General features: G+C 46.3%; 1 protein-coding gene across 2 annotated transcripts in view; it reads right to left on the bottom strand.

The window, feature by feature from the left end:
• The window catches only part of VWF (von Willebrand factor), a 271,611-nt gene that overhangs the window by 220,381 nt on the left and 32,845 nt on the right, over positions 1-18,385 (bottom strand). For both annotated transcript variants that reach the window (XM_019515998.1, XM_019515997.1), the window contains exons 7-10: positions 6,488-6,704; positions 4,416-4,538; positions 2,064-2,175; positions 401-447 (exon numbers count right to left, since the gene is read on the bottom strand). In XM_019515998.1, the coding sequence (XP_019371543.1) occupies positions 401-447; positions 2,064-2,175; positions 4,416-4,538; positions 6,488-6,704 (499 nt within the window). The remainder of the gene's footprint in view (positions 1-400; positions 448-2,063; positions 2,176-4,415; positions 4,539-6,487; positions 6,705-18,385) is intronic.

Genomic DNA, 18,385 nt, shown 5'->3' with positions numbered 1-18,385 from the left:
TGTTCCATGAGTAATGTTTCCAGGCTCAGGCCATTAGTAACAAACCACTTAGTATCACAGCAGTCTTCCCTTACCTGGCAGCTACTGCCCTGAAAATACACACCTTTCACAGCTTGGTGAGCTATGCAATGAAAAGGGGATTCCTGCTTCTCCCAGTCACCCTCTGCCCTCCCTCCCCACAACACAGGTATTTTCACTGCTCTACACACAACCTCCCACACAAAGTCTGATTTATCTTGCAAAGAGAACTTCTGAAATACAATCTTAGGGCTGGCCTGTAACTAGAGCCTGCAGCAAGAACAAAGATAAATTCACCCTTTGTGTGGCCGTCAGTACATGGGATTGATCTAGGCAAGGCTTACTCCCTTGTTAGGAGCTGTATGCACAAGGGTCAACATACCTGGGCACTCCTCATTGCTGCAGATCCAGATTCCACGTCGGCAAATACTAGAGGAAATATTGTGAAATGGTTAGCATCCACATGGCATTTCCCCACATAGTTAAAAGTGAAGCCCTCTGCCCCTTCCTTTCAGGAGCATAAAACCAATGCAATTCTTCACCCCATACACTCCTGTTATGCTCACAACCTCACTTAATGCATGCATCCTCTACACCCCTTCCACCTCCCTTCCTCACAGCCAGCCCTTTGGGAAAAGCTGACTATTGAATCAATAGAGCTATAAGAGGACTGAAGTTTCTCTTTGGCAAGCCCCTCCTTTAAAAAGGCATCTTCTTCTAAAACTCAATGACTTGTAAACCAAATTCTCAGGTGGTTTCTACTGAACCTTTCCCCTCCCCCTCCCCAAACACTTTGCTTCCAAGTCAGAGGGTCTTAACAGTGAACATCCTTCATGTGCATCAAGGAGAAATGAAGTTTATTTTCAGAACTCTGAATGGCACTGTAGGTATAGTGGCATCCTCCAAAGGAAACATCAGGCACAGTTGGTATGTGTTAGCAGGTGCTGCTCTTAGGCCTGGACCTATCTGGCTCCACACCAGCAACCCCTACAGCTTTTTAAATAAGAGCTTCAAGAAAAGGTGTTAAGGTGATCCTTTTTTTTTCTTCTTTTAATCCCTTAGCCCAACCCTCATAATTTTGTTGGAGGTTGTTGAGTTCATTAGGGTGATCCAGGCCAGGATCAATGGAACAACCTCTAGCAAAGGAATAAGGACATCAGAAGTGACATATTGGGTCAGACTCATCTAGCCCAGGAACCTGCCTCTGACAGTGGCAAGTAGTAAATGCTGAAGAGGGAAAGTATATATTGAGGGTGAATTGCAGGGAGCATTTTCTAAGACTGAAGTCTATTTAACCTGGAGTGGGCTCTCCAGGGCAGAACGGTCAGGACTGTGTGGTCAAACCCAGATGCCCCTAGGCTGCCAACTCAGTGGGAGCTGTTAAGATGGTCAAGTGATGAGTCCTCCTCCACTGACAAGATGAAGAAAGAGCTGCTTCTTACCAAGTCCAACAATACACAGTAACTGCCACCTCTACTGCATTGTGGCCTTGGCTCAACCTTACATAAGGTCATCCTCCTGTTGCGTAACAGATATCTGCCCCCAACTCCTCGCATACATCAGTGCACACACTCTCCAGTCAGGATATATTATTCATTCCCCTTCCTCTCTTCAGACAGCTGACCTCCCCTGTCAGGCTGTCCTGTACAGGTGAAACAAGGAACTTGGTCTACGCAGCCAAGAAGGACTGATACAACAGAGGAAATTCTGAACAGAGTTTAAGGGAGGTTAAATAAATGTAGCTAGTTAAACAAAACTCCACTGTCCAACACTAGCTGGAGCTGGGAGACTACAGGTCTGCCTTATCCACAGGAAACAGGTATTTTTCACTGCTGGAAAACACACATCCCTCACACAATTCTCTTAGATCAAATATCTCAGTTTTAAAAAAAATGGGTTTGGTTTTGTTTTTGTGAACAGTGGGGCTGCGGCTTCTGCCAATAAAAGACTAGGGCTTCTGCCAATTCAAAGAAATAAAACACAAACCAGAAAATCCAGCTTGAAACTCGAGTGCAAAGGCTCCTCCAGTACAGAGGTATATTTACCAGAAGTTGCAGTCCCTGGAGATGGAGGAGCCAGGAGGATGGTGCCTGCCAGAATGTATGCAAGAGCATTCAGAGCTGTCGACGCAACGGTCACCATCAAGTAGTTTCCCCTCTGGATGGGTCAGACAAGGGGGAAAAAAAAGAATTAAATGAATTATTGGCAGGAGCTCACATGCATTGTTATCCCAGGCTAGCCATACTTGGACAGCTAATTAAAATAAAAGCTGGGACACTCCAAAGAACCTCATGGGAACTAGTGATGAGTTTTGTTCAGACGCCACCTCTCCTGCAAACGTGCTGAACAATGCATCGCTGGAAGCCCAAAGGATCACACTCTTCATTGTTACTTGCAACATGCAGATTCGAGCCAAACTAAGGTGTCCAAGTACCCCCATGCTGGGACACCAGAGACATGGAAAACAGATTAAATGAGCCCTAACATTAGACCTGAATTTTCCCAGACACATGAATTTAAAATGTAGTGTGCCGAGTCTCTGTATGATAAATCCCACAGGGGATAAATCCCAGGACCAGGGTCACACCCTTATCAGAACTAAGTATGTCTAAGGGTTGACCTAGTGGTTTTTAAGCAGATGCAAGGAGTGAGGAAAGGATATAACAACATCTGAGGAATGGATATCGGGGAACCCTGTAATGTGGCTGGCAAAGAACTGCTACTTTGCTGGCTAGCCAAGATATAAGATGTAGCTGCCTTGGCCAAGAAGCAGTAGAAGGCAGCTGCATGCTACTACTAACAGGACTGAGAGACAAATGAGTAGAGCTGTAGGGCCCATCCCTCCTTCCCTTACCTCTCTGCTTCACTTCTGCAGAAATTCAGAAACAATAAGACTAAATCTCCAGGTAAAGGGGGATGAAAAGAGCTACTAAAAATGGAATGGTGACCCTCTCACATTCCAACTGCAGCCCACTGATGTGATCATGCTCCAAAACCCAAAGGCAATGCTCATCTTACTCAGTTACATGTGGCAACTGGCAAATTACTCCAGTGAGCCAAAATGCATCTTTTATATGTAAGGAAATGTTTGATGATAAGCATGACCCACAAGAATATGCCAACTTAAAAAAGGAAGAGGGGGTATATGGACCTTGCAGTGAACAATGAAGGTCTCATGTGGCTCTGATAAACATAACATCAACCAAAAAGAAGACCCTTGAGGATGGGTAGTTGGCACCCAAAAGCTTGTTTAACATTCATAGATTCACAGATTGTAAGGCCGGAAGGGACCTCGGAAGATCATCGGGTCCAGCTCCCTGCACCAAGCAGGAAAGACAACTGGGGGTCAGATGAACCCAACAAGGTGACTACCTAGTCCTCTCTTGAAGATTTCCAGGGTAGGTGACTGCACTACCTCTTGAGGGAGCTTATTCCACAGTCTGGACACCCGGACTGCGAAGAAACTTTTCCTAATGTTGAGCCCGAATCGATCTTCCAGGAGTTTGTGGACATTACTCCTGGTTTTCCCCTCAGGTGCCCTGGTGAACAGTTGCTCATTGAGCCCTTGATGTACTTCCCTAGTGTAGCGGTAAGCTGCTACCAGGTCCCCTCTCAGCCTTCTTTTCCTCAGGCTGAAGAGTCCCAGATCCCTCAGCCTTTCCTTGTATAGCTTGCCTTTTAAGACTCTGATCATATGTGTGGCTCTCCTTTCGACTCTCTCAAGCTTATCCACATCCAACATCTATCCCAACTATAGAATTGACATAAAAAAAATATCACCAAAAAACCCCCCTCTTGCTTGGCACATTTCCTGGACTATCACAGCTACAATAACACTCCATTGCTCCAACAGTAGACAGAGGAAGACAACAAGGACAGTGAAAATGTTTAGTTACACAAGTAGTGCCACTGAAATCAATGAGATAATGTGAATAAGGCCCTGATAATTCAGCTTATGGACTTACACCACCTGTGCTCCCTCTGGGTGAAATAAAAGTACCACTCTTCTTTACTTTAATAAAGTACTTCACAGCACTCTTCTCACCTTCTTCTGATGGCTGGTCTTCTCCAACCAAAAGTAACACAGAAGAAATCCAGATTTGTAAGCATCACATCATGTGGTACATCACCAGGAAAGGAAGAGTTCCTAGAGCATTAGCTAATACTGGCATTCACAAAGACCTTTATTTTTTACAGGGTTTAAATAGTAGTCCTTTCATAAAGCAATCATACAGGCAGTATAAAAATGAACCTATTCTAGGACAGTCACGAAAAGAAGAGAAGCGCTTCTGATTTCAGGAACATTTGAAGACAAACACTGGTTCCCTTCTTCTAATAAAATAGGTAATACTACTGCCAAATGTTTCTCTATGTAAATAAATCAGTAAATAAATTACCAGGGCAGCTGCAGCCATCCACACATTGTCCTCGACACACTTCATTGATATTCAGACTCTGACAGGTTTTGGCACAAGGAGAGATGCACTCCTTATACTCCATGCCAACTGGACATCTTGGCCCTGAAACAGATCAATGAAATTAGAAATGCAAATCTCTTAATAGCTGCTAATTTTTTCAACCATCCTGGAAGGAATAACAGAGGTCAGATGAGGCCAAATCCTGCCCAATTAAATTATTTCATTTTTAGGAATAAAATGTGTTAGAACTTGGTTTATTAATATCAAAATCTGCCAGGTAAGATATATCTATACTTTCTACAAATCACATATCATCAACCAAAAAGCAGCAAGTTAAGAGGCTGATTCCAGTCATGGCAATAGTGCCAGTGATCTACTACTGGATAAAGCTCCACAGTGATAGCTTGGGAAGTCAGATACGCAAATTGATTTTTTGCCACCTAATGATGCAATTATATAGTTCATCCATTGCAGCATGTTGATGTCCTACATGATCAGCAAGAAGCAGCACAACAGTGGAGACTGGGAATTCTAAGTTCTATCCTGGAGCTGACCCAACCTAAATGTGCATATATGCACACACACAAACACACACCTTTCACCTCATGTTTATATCTATCCTTCAATAGCTTGGTAACTCTGCATCCTAACGACTTTACTCATCAGATATATGTACAAAAGCCAACATACTTTCCCAACATAGTTCTATAAACAGACCATCGTAGGTCAAGCATGTCAATAGGTCTGAACAGACAATGCTGCACCATACAAACAGAGGAATGGCACAGTTTCTTTACTGGTCAAGCCACTCCACTAAAGGTTAACACAAAAGCAAGCCAAGCCCTAGCTTAGGATTAGAACAAAGGGGAAGTTTACAGACAAGGGGAACCATACACCAAACAGGCTTTGTGTCTTCAAGGAGTAGGTTGAGGCATTGTTTTCAGGAAGCAAAAAAGAAATTAAACTGTCTCCCTCTGAGAGAATAAATGCAAGGGAACCCTCTTTTTCTACCCTCTTTTTCTAGACGGGAAAGTAAATGCACTTGATCTGTGGGTTTGGTTAAGCCAAAAATGAAATGTCCCCTGCCTTTCCTAGCACACAGCAGGCTTCAAGAGAACTCGCAGCTCTTGGTCTCCCAAACTAAGTGTTATTCAAGTTAGGATGGACAAAGGTTCTCTCTCTCCCTGCTGGCAAACCACAGACCTGATTCTCTAGTGCATTGTATCTCATATAGTTGTTTATATAAAGATAGAGTAGGGGTGAGGGTGGTGGGGACTGGAGAGAAACAAAACATCACCAAGTGAAAATGGTGACCTCTTACACATGTCTGCACAAGATGCAGAACAACAGAATATCAAAACTTCCTTTATTATCCCACCTACCTCCAAATGATTCCCATCTTTTCCTCCCAAGCTGCGTCCTGGCAGTCTTTTAGGGCATGTCTTTGCTGTGTGATGGCCCTCAGTGGTGTAACAAAGGAGGGGTGACCAGGGCATCAACTGACACTTGGAGGCAGGGTAGCTGCACACAAACATAGCAGCAGCTGTGCTGTAGAGGCTCACCTGCTGCCTCATATGCCATAGCTGTCTAGGGCACTCAAGCATCAAGTTATGTCTCCAATGACTCACTTTGGTCAAGTCATTCCTAAAAGCATACTCTACCCACCTGCTCTTGCTGGCATGGATCCAAACCTGGAAACACACCAATAAAGATGTCCTGGGACTTGCCTCTGTAACCACTCTCAAGACCACTTCTCAGCAGATATTGGGAGTAACCCCAAGAAACCTCACCAGCACATTTCTGAAGTTGCAACACACAACTAGGACATACAAGGGGACAGCCCAGCTGGGATCTGCTACTGCTACAGTGCAGACAAGCTCTTAATCTTTTCCATAGTCTCCCCACATCATAACAGTGCCAGCCTTCCCTGAAAGGCACTCTCTACTCTCAATGGCAAGGTCTGATTCTGGAGGTCAAACTCCACTGTTGTCAATAGGCAACTTTGGCAGCAGAACCCTACTCTCCCATCTCCCCTCCCTCCTCCAACTTACTGCACAAGCTGTCCTCAGGCCATCCATCCAGGATCACTCCCTGGTGAGCGCAGCTCCTTGCATACTCCAGGAAAGTTGGGCACTGACAACTCATGTCCTGAGCACATGTGCACATGTCTTTCTCACAGAGATTAATGAATGGCTCTGGATCAATTTGATGATGGCATCTGGAGAACACCAGAGACGTCCGTAGCAGCTGGCACTTCTCCATGACATCCTACACCATTAAAGTGAAAGGGAAAAGAAATTTATTTTTTAAAAATAAAATAAAAAATGAAAACATTGCATTGAATTGATTGGATGGCTTTGTTTTAATTAAACCTTGAAATTACGAAGAGCTTAGATTGGCATGACCTCTGTACCATGCCCTTCTAAATCAGTCATCCTTCCAAGGAATAGATGGAAGCAGGCAGGGTCCCTGAAAGGCTAATCAGAGGTTATGAGGTGTTGAAAAATGTATTACTATCACAAAAAGAAGAAAAAAAAAGACTCACTGCCCACATACCCTTCTTCTTTGAGGCTTAGAATTCTGTCAACATTTTAAGGCACACCCAGATAAATTGGGTAGGCTTCTCACTGTTACAAGTGATACTTTTTTGTTCATTATTGTAGAGCAAACAGTAGAGGGTCAAGGAAATTTTATTTTAAGTCAGGCATTGCCAATCTCAAAAAAACTGAGAAACACGGAAATACAGTTTGCACGCATACACACAGTAATGTTTTTCTTTGTATAGAATGAGACCTGCTCAAATGCTGATCATCAATTCTATACTTATCACTGTTGTGATGCCTTAACTTACCAGTGGCAGAAAGAAAACTGAACCTGAACAATCCAAATTGTATTCTACACAGTTATAAGGGCACTGACAGACGTGCAGCTCCCTGCTATAACTCATGGTGCTTCACAGGAAGTGCCATGAATTACAATGTTCCCCCTGACCCAACAAACATTTGCTGTTGGGTCCAGGGGTTGGGGATTGACCAACTGAATGTCTCAACCCCCGCCAAGGTACGGGGGGGCTCCATCCTCCAGCACAGGCTGAGCTAACCCCAGATGCAACTCCCCCTGCTCCCTTCTTCCCCTCCCATTCCGACAACAGCATCAGGAGCGAGGCTGGACTACATCAGCCCAGCTCTGCTCCTGGTGTGCGCTGACAGATGTTAATGAAGGCATTCCACTTTGGAGCCTGTAATGAGCACTCAGACTGTTGCATAATCAAGCACTTTTAAAAGTGCTTTGTAGATGTGCGCTTCTGTAAGGGTATCGTTCTGGAGCGATTTCAGGGGGCAACAAATGTAACTTCTGTTTGTGCCCAAAATTTGCAGTGGCTCTCACTATGAAACTCCTTGTTGGCCACTGATAAACAGCAAATTTAAATACATTTCAAAAAGGTTAAGCTATTTTTCCCATAAAATTGTGGGCTGAGTCTTCAACTGGGATGAACTGGCACAGCTCCACTGATTTCAATGGGATTATCCACCAGTTTATTCAATCAAGGCCTAAGGGTCCGCTCTAATGCACAGCAAAGGCAAAGGAAGGACATTGTTTACAAGGAGTGCCACTTTATAGAGCCAGGTCAGGGTGCCCAGAAAACAAAAAATCATAAAATGTCACCAGTGCAAAAGCGAGCGTTCCAATATATTCCAGGAACAGCAGTGAATCAGCCCCTGTTAACAGGGTACCAACACATCTGCTTATGTTGTAACAGCTGTACTTTTACCAATAGAAAAAAATATATATTTCATGTTGTGTTCTAATGAAAAATTTGAATTTATCAGATTTCCAACTAGTATAGTGTCTGTGCCAAGTTCTTCTAAACCCATCGTTTTTGCCAGGAATGGAGGAAAGTGATATATTTAGGAACAGGGTTGATTATACAAATCAGTCAACTGTCCTTTTTACTAATCCGATATACCAATGTAATATTGATGTCAATGGTATTAGAGGAATTACAGATTCTGGTGGAACATGACAAGCACCCTTCCTCTGTGGACTGGACAAAGGGAGACTAAATGATTTACCCATGGTTATGCAGGGTGTCAGTGGCCAGACAGGTAACTGAACCTGGGTCTCCCAAATTCCAGGTGAGCAACTTTCCCACAGGGCTGTCCTTCCACAAAAAAGGAAGGTCAATAAAGGGAAACATTAACAGGTTTCAAGATGGTAAATTCCTTGCCTGAAGTGTTTCTAGATCCTCTTCCTTCACTGTAGGATTAAGATTTTGAATAACCATTGCACAACACAGTGACTGTGATCTAACTAATTTATTTGTTAAGAAAGGTACTGGCATAACCAGAAGGCAATAAATATAAATATTTAGCTTCAGTGGGGGTATGGGTGTGCATGTATTAATATTAAATTGCCCACAGTTTTTAAGGAATTTCATTCAACAAGTTACAGCCAGCCCATCTTCTTGTGTTAGTGATGTATCAACGGAGAAATATAACCAAGCAGCAGCAGAAAATTTGCAGAATGCGTTATTAAGAATTGGCCACTTAGAAACTTATGGTTATGCCATGAGTGCTTATACACCACAAACACTTAGAGGTTCCATTAGATAAGTTTATCTCATTCCAAAGGCCCTGGCTCCACCACTGGAGTTAAAGGAGAGTATTTCATATTCTCTTCATATTTTGTGCTAGCAAGCTACAGCCTTTGTCCAGGTCAGTGTATAAAACCCTAGCCTGCAAGCTGCTCTTTGCTGATGAATCCTTGTGCCACTTTGCTAGAATAGGGCACCGTTATACCCCATGGCTAGGGACAGAAGTTACACATAAACAGATTTAAGTGATCAGAAACTGGTTTAAACCTGTAACAGAACAGAAGCTCAGAGCACATAAACCAGTTTCAAAATGGCTGAAACTGGTTTAAGATAAACCTGGTTGAATGTTGCATCAGAAACTTAACTGATTTGGGTCAAACCAGTTTATAAGACTTCTGTCACAAGCCCCTTCCTGATTCAAGTTAAATCACAGTCCCCCAGCATCCCAGCATGCTTTCCAGCCCTAGGCTGGGCTGGGCTGTGCTGTCTGCTCCAGAGAGCTAGGCTGGCCCTGCCCCTCTGCTCCCTAGAGGGAGCAGTGAGGGCTAGCTGACAAGGGAGTGTTGGGGGGAGGGAAGTGGGGGGCAAGCCCAGCTGGGGATGCAGCCCAGTCTACAGGGGAGGGACTGCCCCCTCCAGGCAAACCCCAGCTGGGGTCTCAGGCCAGAGAGGGGAATTAAACACCCCTTCACCCACTCAAACTTACTGCTGGCTGCAACTGTGGACTACATATCCCAGAGGCATCTGGAAGCAGAAAGAGGAAGTGATGAGCAACCCTGCAGAGTCCTGCTGCTGTGATTCTGGACTGCAAATCCAGAGGCCTTGGGGGCAGCAGGAAGAGGAAGTAAACACATAGCCAGAGAGCTGTGTTCTAGTGCCCCCCAGTTTCTGACCTGAGCCACTGCAGACACGTGGCTGCATTTCCTGAATCAAGTTAAATGTCTGTTCACTTCTGATTCAATTTAATCTGTGCAAATTAAACTAACCTAGAAAGACTAAACTGATTCAGCCTCAAGCTTTTTGACTGTACTTAGCCCATGTGGTAATGCTGTGCAACACATGCTGAAAACATGTATTTTTGTCTTGACTCCCAAAATGAAGAACTCCCTTTGCTGTTTGCTGCACCTGAGTCATTTCACCTTTCTGTTATGAGAATAGTACATAGGATTCTAAAGAACACAAGATTCTAAGGATATTCAGACCCAGGGTTTTAACCAAGTCATCATTCCATAATATATTGCCACCTGTTTACAAGACCTCATTGTAGATTTTGGAGATTAAGTCTGACAAATTGAAAAAGAACATTTGCAAAATGGTTAAAGGGACATTATCAACTTTAATTAATAATAATAAACTTATCTTAGGCATTTGGCAGCATACCACATCCAGTGAGTTCACCAGTTCCCGGAAGAATCACAGTTTTAATTCTTTCTTTGTTTTTTTTAATGTGGTCACTGAGTGCAGATGCTCTCATTTTGGGCACTCAATATCATATGCCAGGGACCTGTTTTTTTTCAGAAGTGCCAAGAACTCACAAATTTCACTCAGAGTTTTGGGTGCTTTGCACATTTGTAAAACAAGTCTAAGTATTCTATGTGGTGGACACAAGGGGTAGGTCTACATCAGCAGTGTCAACTTCACCCCACACACTAGGCAGAATACAGGCCAGGGGGCTCCTTCCAAGTCAGATGGGAAGGGCAAGTGGCAGCTGTGACAGGGCCCTGGGGCTGCAGCTTTGGGGGCAGCAGCAGTAGTGGCGGAAGTGCCCACAGGCCAAGCAGCCGCATGCTGCAGCAGAGCCAGTGCAAGAAATGATGGCAGCAAGGCAAGTGGCCATGTACTAAGCTACTATGGGGCAAGCTCACTCATGGACTGTTTCTGGCCCACGGGCCATACGTTTGATGAGCCCGGTCTGCACTGTGCTGCCACCATGCTAGTCACATCACTGAGGAAATAAAGTCATATTGACTAACTTCAACTCTGCATGCCTTGGTCCTAGAAACAAAGTGGCAAGGATGGCCTGGGAACACCTCCAAGACCTCACTCAGGACCTCGGCTTCCAGCACACTAAAAAAGAGTAAGTGGGGGCACAACACAAGCATCCTCGTAGCTGCCTACCTAGGACTGATGCACACCAGGGAAGAATGGCTGTGTGGAGTTTAGTTCCTTGGTTGCATAGCAGAGCGCTCTGCCACAGCAGCAGACTTAACCAAAATAAGTGTCATTGCAAAATTCTGACCCAACACGACTTTTCTTTGCTGTCTGTCTTTTTCACTCAGCAAGACAAGCAAAAATAAAACTGCTTAAAAAGTAAAGGAAAAACATAACTGTAAAACCACAAAAACTGACAGAGGTATTTAAGTGCAGATGTAGGACTGAAGTCACTTTTTTGGTTAATTCATTAGATTTTAAAACTCACAGGTCACATGAAATGAGATTGGTGGCACCCTGACACAAATGGTTCCTTCATGTTTGTGATTTGCTGCTCCCACTTCTCCCCCAGTCCCACCACACAAAACTGTAGGTGGGATTTTATACATTCCTCTAATTGCTTTTGAATTGCATTATGTTGCTCCATGAATTGCATTTGTTTAAGCCACAATGAATGCCATCAAAAGAATATTCCCTCCAAAAGATAACTTTAAGATGATAGAAAGTTTCATCATGAAAATAATAAAAATGTTTTCCTTTGTGTTTTAAAGTACAGAAATATACTAACTATTTTCGTTATCTCATATAAAAGGGATATGCTTTTGTGTTCTAGATTTATAGCCTTTCAGTGTTTTTTTCTTTCTGTTCCCCTATCAAATTAGGAATACTATAGTTCTGTCTTTCTGGTGGTAACCTTTCTGAAGCAGATAGATCTGTCCCTTCATTGTGTTACATTAATCACCTACCATACATTTGGATTCAGTATAAATAATGAATATTAGACTTCACTTGCTACAGTGACTCAACTAAGCCTTCGCCCAGCTAATTCAAAAGTTGGTACCTGACTGAGATTTTAGACAAAGCATGCCTGCCTCTAGACCCACTAACCCTAAATTCATACTGGCGCAACTCCATGCCGTTATTGGAGTTGTTTTGGCCAACATAAATAAAAGAAAGTTAGCCCACAATCGTTGTATGTATTTCCTTTTGCCTACCAATTTCTTGGGAAAAACAAGTCTCACTGTTGCAATGTTGCCTTATTGTAGATAGAGAGTCTTCTACATTAAGGATCTGGTCATAGCATTTTTTTTCATTGATTTCAATGGAAGCAAGATTAGAAAGCTTAAACTCCTGTCATTTTTATGTCTAGTAATTAGAAAAGAACATAATAAAAGGTAATCTTTAAGTACTATTTTCAGTGAAACAGGAAATCTTGAAAGTAAGGATACCATGTGAGAATCTATTAAGAAAAAGGAACAAAGAAAACCTCAGCCATTTTTTAAAAATAAGGCTCTCTTCCTCCGAAACTATTATAGGGAACTGTACCTTTAACGAGTTCTGGCATGAGTCAGATGGAATTAATTGTGTTACAAAGAGGTCCATGTCATACAGTGCTGATTGGTCAGGGCCTTTGTACATGCCACAAAATAGGCCTTTAAAGCAGTTTAAATGCCCTTTTGCATCGCTTTAATGGCACTGCTGTTTGCACACTCAGCAATGTATTCCACTTTAAACGACTTTGTTGCATAGCAAGATACAATACCTCTGAGTTGTTTTAGTTTGGTACTTAACAATGTGCAAGAGTGCATGGGGCGCCGGAAGCTGACATGCTCGGGGCTTGGTGGGCTTCCAGCACCCCATGCACCATCCCTGCTGCCTTCTCCCACCACCAGCACACCCAGTTGCCCTCATGCCACCTTGCTGCTCTGCCCCAGGGGCAAGCCAGCTGTTCCTGGCCAGTCCCAGCTGGTGGGAAGGCGGCAGGGAGGATGCAGAGGTGCTGGAGCTTATCTGCCTCTGGTTACCTGTGGTGGAGAGTGCAGGGTGGGGCAAGCTGCCACCAGGTCATGCACCACATTGAGCTGTGAGGGACCCCAGCACTTTCCTCTGTGACAGCTGGGCCCCCCATGTGGCACCCACCCGCTGGCACCCACCCCAGGCAGTCCTGGGGGGTGCCACAGCCACAGAGGGAATCACCAGGCCCCGTGCAGCTCAGGGGGTCGCATGATCCAGCAGCAGCCTAGGCAAGCAGGCAGGCTCCACTGAAGAAAAATAAAAAATAATAAAAGCAGCAAGGAGCCTGGTCTTTTTTTTTTTTTTTTTTCCTCCCTGGAGGCTGCCTGTCTGCCTAAGCTGTGTGGGAGCCTGGTGCTCCCCTCCGCGGCTGCAGGGAGGCTGGTGCTTCCTTCTGTGGCTGTGGCACCCCCTGGGACCGCCCAACCTGGGTGCCAACAGGCAGGTGCCACCTGGGAGGCGCCACTGCCACCGCAGAGGGAAGCTCCAGGCCCCTGCACAGCTCAGGGACCTCTCAGCCCGCCAGCAGCTCACCCCCTCCTCCCCACCTCTGGAGAGGCAGGTAAGGATTGGGCCCGCATCCTTGTGTACACACCATGGGGTTTTAGTTCGATTTAATTCTCCCTAAATTGAAACAGTGGTAACAGTGGATTTTTAAAAACCCACCGTTTCAATTTAGGGAGAACTAAACCAAATGAAACCCCTATGGCGTATACAAGCACCCTAAGAGTTCAGACACTGAATGAAGTGCCCTCTCTCAGATCCCTTGGTTCCAGGAGTATAACAAAGCTTTAAAAAAAAGAAAGAAAGAAAGAAAGAAAAAGAAACATCGTGATTGTAATAATAAAAGATAAAACATCCCACTAAACTTGTGGCCCTCTGGAAATGTGGCCTATGATTGCCAGAACCATTGCTGAGGAGGAGAACCTGAAGTATCACCACAAGATAGACAGAACAGCATAATCCCAGCTTCCCTCATCAGTTTAAACAGAAGGTCTCAGTACTGGATGGGGTTGAATTAAAAAGACACCAGGATAGCAGTTCCTAAAATGTGAAAGATGGGCTAAACAGTTAAAGGACTAAGCTGAACACTGATGTAAATTGATACAACTTCACAAAGTCCAGGGAATTATACCTGCTTGCTTAAAGCTGAGTTTCATCTGAGAATTACAGCACAGATTTTATTTGTGCTCTAAATTCAGCTGAGGCACAACCTTGTTCTAACTGTGCACCTCCACATGGTTCTCACTGCAACAGGAATCAGACCTTTGTGAGCCAGGTGCAAGGCAATGTCTAACCCCTTGTAGATCCCTTGAATCCTGACTTTCAAGGTTCAACTTTTCTTTCGTACCTTGTCTCCTCTACTTCCCTTTGTCCTGTCCCAGCTCTGCATTTCCCAGTGTCTCCCATCTTCTGTGTATCTGTTTTTCAAAGGTGTAAGCTCTAAAGGGGCAGAAACCATCAATTTTCTGTATATTGAACTAAGTTGAGCATATTTTCTGTGCTCTTGCAAGGGTCCACATACTAAATCTAGGTAATTTCTATTTAAATGTATTTAATGGATCAAACAGTTTTTACAAAATTAACTTTCTCTGGGACAGAAATATCAGTTGTTACTTGGCTTTATCATCTAAACCAGGGGTAACAAACTCATTTGGCTCCACAGCTTCCTGCAGGCCAGATCCACACTGTGGGGCTTTCAGACAGCCAGATGACCCACAAAAGATGGAAGCAGGATTAATCCCAGCAGGAGCCGCTGTTTTATCACAGTGCTGGAACCCATGAAATTAATGCCACTACTGCTCACAACTGCTTTTCCCTTGCTGCTAATTTTAGTTGCCAGAGGTGATTAAAAACCCCAATTCAGTGGCAGGTAAAAGGAGGGTGGGGAATGACCAACATCAACTCCCTGGGTTCCAGCAACTCCAACAGGTGCACAAACTAACACTGCTGCAGGGGCTCCAGGCACTACAGCGATGAGCCCCACAGGCAGAATCCAACTCAGGGAGGTGGGTGGTCAAGTCCATAAGAAGCCCCATGGGCCTGATGTTTGACACCCTTGATCTACAGTGTAGGTTTCTACATCGGGGTCGGCAACTTGTGGCACACGGCATGCTTTTTACTGACACGCGGTTGCTTCCCGCCCCAAGAGGCGGGAAAGGGCATGCCCAGATTGAGCAGCACATGGCTGCCGGGGAAGCCATCTGCTGCTGCTGAACCCTGCATTACCTAGAGTTGCCACTGAGGGACCCAGGCTCTGGAACACACTGACCACACCAGCCAGGTAAGAGCCCCTGGCCCCAAACCTAGCCTGGCCTGCCCTGGGCCCTGTCCCCGACCACATCTGCACCCTGATGGCCTGGGCCCCAACCCCATGCTGCTGGCCAGCAGGCCCCATCGCTGCTGCAGCCCCATCCCTGGGCCCGGCCTGTGCTGGCAGGAGCCCGGCCCCATCGCCACCGTGGGCCCAGCCCCATCTCCACCGCCAGGACTGTCTCTGGGCCCAGCCACGTGCTGCTGGCAGCCTGGCCCCATCACTGCCACGGGCCCCATCCCCAGGCCCGGCCATGTGCTGCTGGACACCCGGCCCCATTGCTGCTCTGGCACTGGGCTGGGGCCATCTGCAGCGTCGGGATGGGGCCTGGGACGTGGACCCGCACAGGCCCTGGCCTCATCCCCACGCTACAGATGGCCCTGACTATGTGCTGCCGGCAGGCCCGGCCCTGGCCGGCACCATCACTGCCATCTGCCCCAGGGCCGTCAGCAGCGCCAGGATGAGGCTGCGGCCCAGGCCTGCAAACCTGCGCAGGCCTCAGCCCCATCTCGGCACTAGCGATGGGCCCAGCCACATGCTGCCAGCATGTGGCCAGGGCCAGGACTGTCTGCCGTGCTGGGATGAGGCTGGGGCCTGGGCCCATCTCGGCGCTGCAGACGGCCCCAGCCCCGGCCACATGCTGCCGGCGGGCTGGGCCCCGGCCCCAGCCCCATCCTGAAGCTACTGGTGGGCGTGGCCCCAGCCGGAACCTCTATCACAGGTGCTGGGCCGGGGCCATCGGCAGCGCCAGGATGAGGCCAGGGCTGGGGCCTGGGCCCGTGGACCTGTGCGGGCCCCAGTCCTATTCCGGCGCTGCCAGCAGGCCCAGCCACATGCTGTGAGCAGGTCCGGGCCTGGCCCTGGCCAACACCTCCACCGCCACCCCTTCCCCCGCCCTCCCCCTGAGCCCAGCACCACTGCTGGGCCAGGGCAGTCTGCAGCGCTGGGATGAGGCCAGGGCCAGGGCCTGGGCCCCAGCCCTAGGCTGCCAGTGGGCCCAGGCCCCGGCCCCATGCTGCTGGGTGGCCCTGGCCCCACAGCCCCAACCCCTCGCTGCCGGTGGGCCCTGGCCCCAGCCCCACACTGCCCACAGCCCCAGCCCCAATGGGTGCAGTGCTGGCACCTGCTGTCTTCCCAGAGCCCAGGGCCAGGAAACAGCCAAGGCCAGGGTGGGGAGGCAGCAGTTCTTTGCAGCCTCCCAGCTGCAGCTAGCCCAGGTTTGTGGTAGCTGCTGATAGCCATGGAGCCTGGGCTGCTCCCAGCAGCCAGCTGGGAGGATGGAAGCCCTGCTACAAGCAGCCCGGGCTCTGTGGCTATCAGCAGCTACCATGAACCTGTTTTTCTGGCATGCCAGCACTCCAGCACCTTCCAAGGTAGGCATCGTGGGTTTTTCAGCACTCCAGCCAAAAAACGTTGCCTACCCCTGTTTGACACTATAAACAAAACTGAATTAAGGGATCTAGCTAAACACAGTTTTCCCTGACTCCATTCATAATACATCAGTTGTGGATAGGTATTAGCTAGCTCTGGTAACCCAGCCTAAAATTTAGTATGCATGAACCCATTAACGTAGCAATTTGGTTCCATCCACACTGCAAACACTAAGTACTACATGGCCAAGGTATTGCATTTTGGACTTGCCTTAAGATGCATGCTTTATTTAAACATTTCTTGTATAATTATTGTAAAATTGTACAGGTTTTAGGTTCAACTTTCCTTTGTCACCAAAATCTATTGGGAGGAGGGAAACTACATTTTTCTTTAGTTTTTTAGTTTTTGTCTATCACTTTCATTCAAAAAAAAAATCAGTCTATATTTAGAAGTTACAACGCATTATCCTTCTGAAGTTAAGAGCCTCCTCCAATAACAAAATTTAATAAATATTCAAGAAAAGAGTCATTAAGGCAGATAAAACCATAAGACAACAAAAATTTAGCTTCAGCATCTAATCTCATGCACTTATGGGAACATGGGACATAAAACAAAGCAATTCCCTGAGTCCTACTCTCAAGTTCCTGCCACTGCAAGAAACCATATAAAAACAACCTTTTCAAAACCTTATCAAGCTCCATATTTTTTACCTCTAGACCAGTGGTTTTCAACCTTTTTTCATTTGTGGATCCCTAAAAAATTTTGAATGGAGGTTTGGACCCCTTTGAATTGTAAGTGTGGGCATTCACATGCTTTTGACTGATCACAGTCATCTTTCACGGACCCCTTAGACATAGTCTTCGGACCCCCAAGGGTCTTCAGACCACAGGTTGAAAACCACTGCCCTAGAGTCATCAAACAGGCACCCCACGCACTAGGTGGCTGAGATCATCACACCGAAACTGGTTAATGTGGATCAAAATAGTCAAAGGAGCTCCCTTATTTTGGTAGCTGCCATCAGGGGTCTTGGTTCTTATATTGCAAGCAAGAGGAAAAAATAAGAGATGAGGAAAGCACATGCATCTGGAAGACACTCATGTCTCCAGAGTTGGGGGTGGGGGAAGGGGAGAGAAAGTGAGTCACGGCCATTTAGCATCAGGAAAGCATCCAGGCACTAGCACAGGAGTGGTCCAGGGAGGATGATGTATATGTGGAGCTAGCATTTGCCTGTTGCCTTCCATCCTGATTTCATCCGTGATATGCAGCTTGGAGAATCTGTACCAAAGCAAAAGCAAGGAGAGCTGAGGGCCCAGGTGGACCCTTCTTGAGAGTATGTGCAGTTTCCTGTAGTTCTGAGTGATTTAAAGGCATGTTGGTCAAGCTGGTGATACTATAGTGCTAATAAATGAGACAGGGAGCCCTGCAAACCAGGTTCCAGTTTTTCCTGCTCTGTGACAGCAACAAAAGCATGCCCACTGCTTTCTACAGGAGAAAGGGAGCAGTGCCCTCCCACTCGCTCCTTATTATAACCCTTGCACTTGCACAACAGGGGATCCCTCGTTTCATCACATCACCTTGTATGCAGATCAGCTTGCAGGATGCCATTGTCTACTGTGCTTAATACAAAGTGCCTGCAGGGCAAGATCTAGCACAGAGGTAGGCAAAATGCAGCCCGGGGCCTGGATGTGGCCCGCCAAGCCATTCTATCCGGCCCGTGGGGCCCCT

Source organism: Gavialis gangeticus, unplaced genomic scaffold, assembly GCF_001723915.1.
Source record: "Gavialis gangeticus isolate Ggan-Ray unplaced genomic scaffold, GavGan_comp1, whole genome shotgun sequence".
NCBI lineage: Eukaryota > Metazoa > Chordata > Crocodylia > Gavialidae > Gavialis > Gavialis gangeticus.
This window is presented reverse-complemented; position numbering and strand designations above follow the sequence as displayed.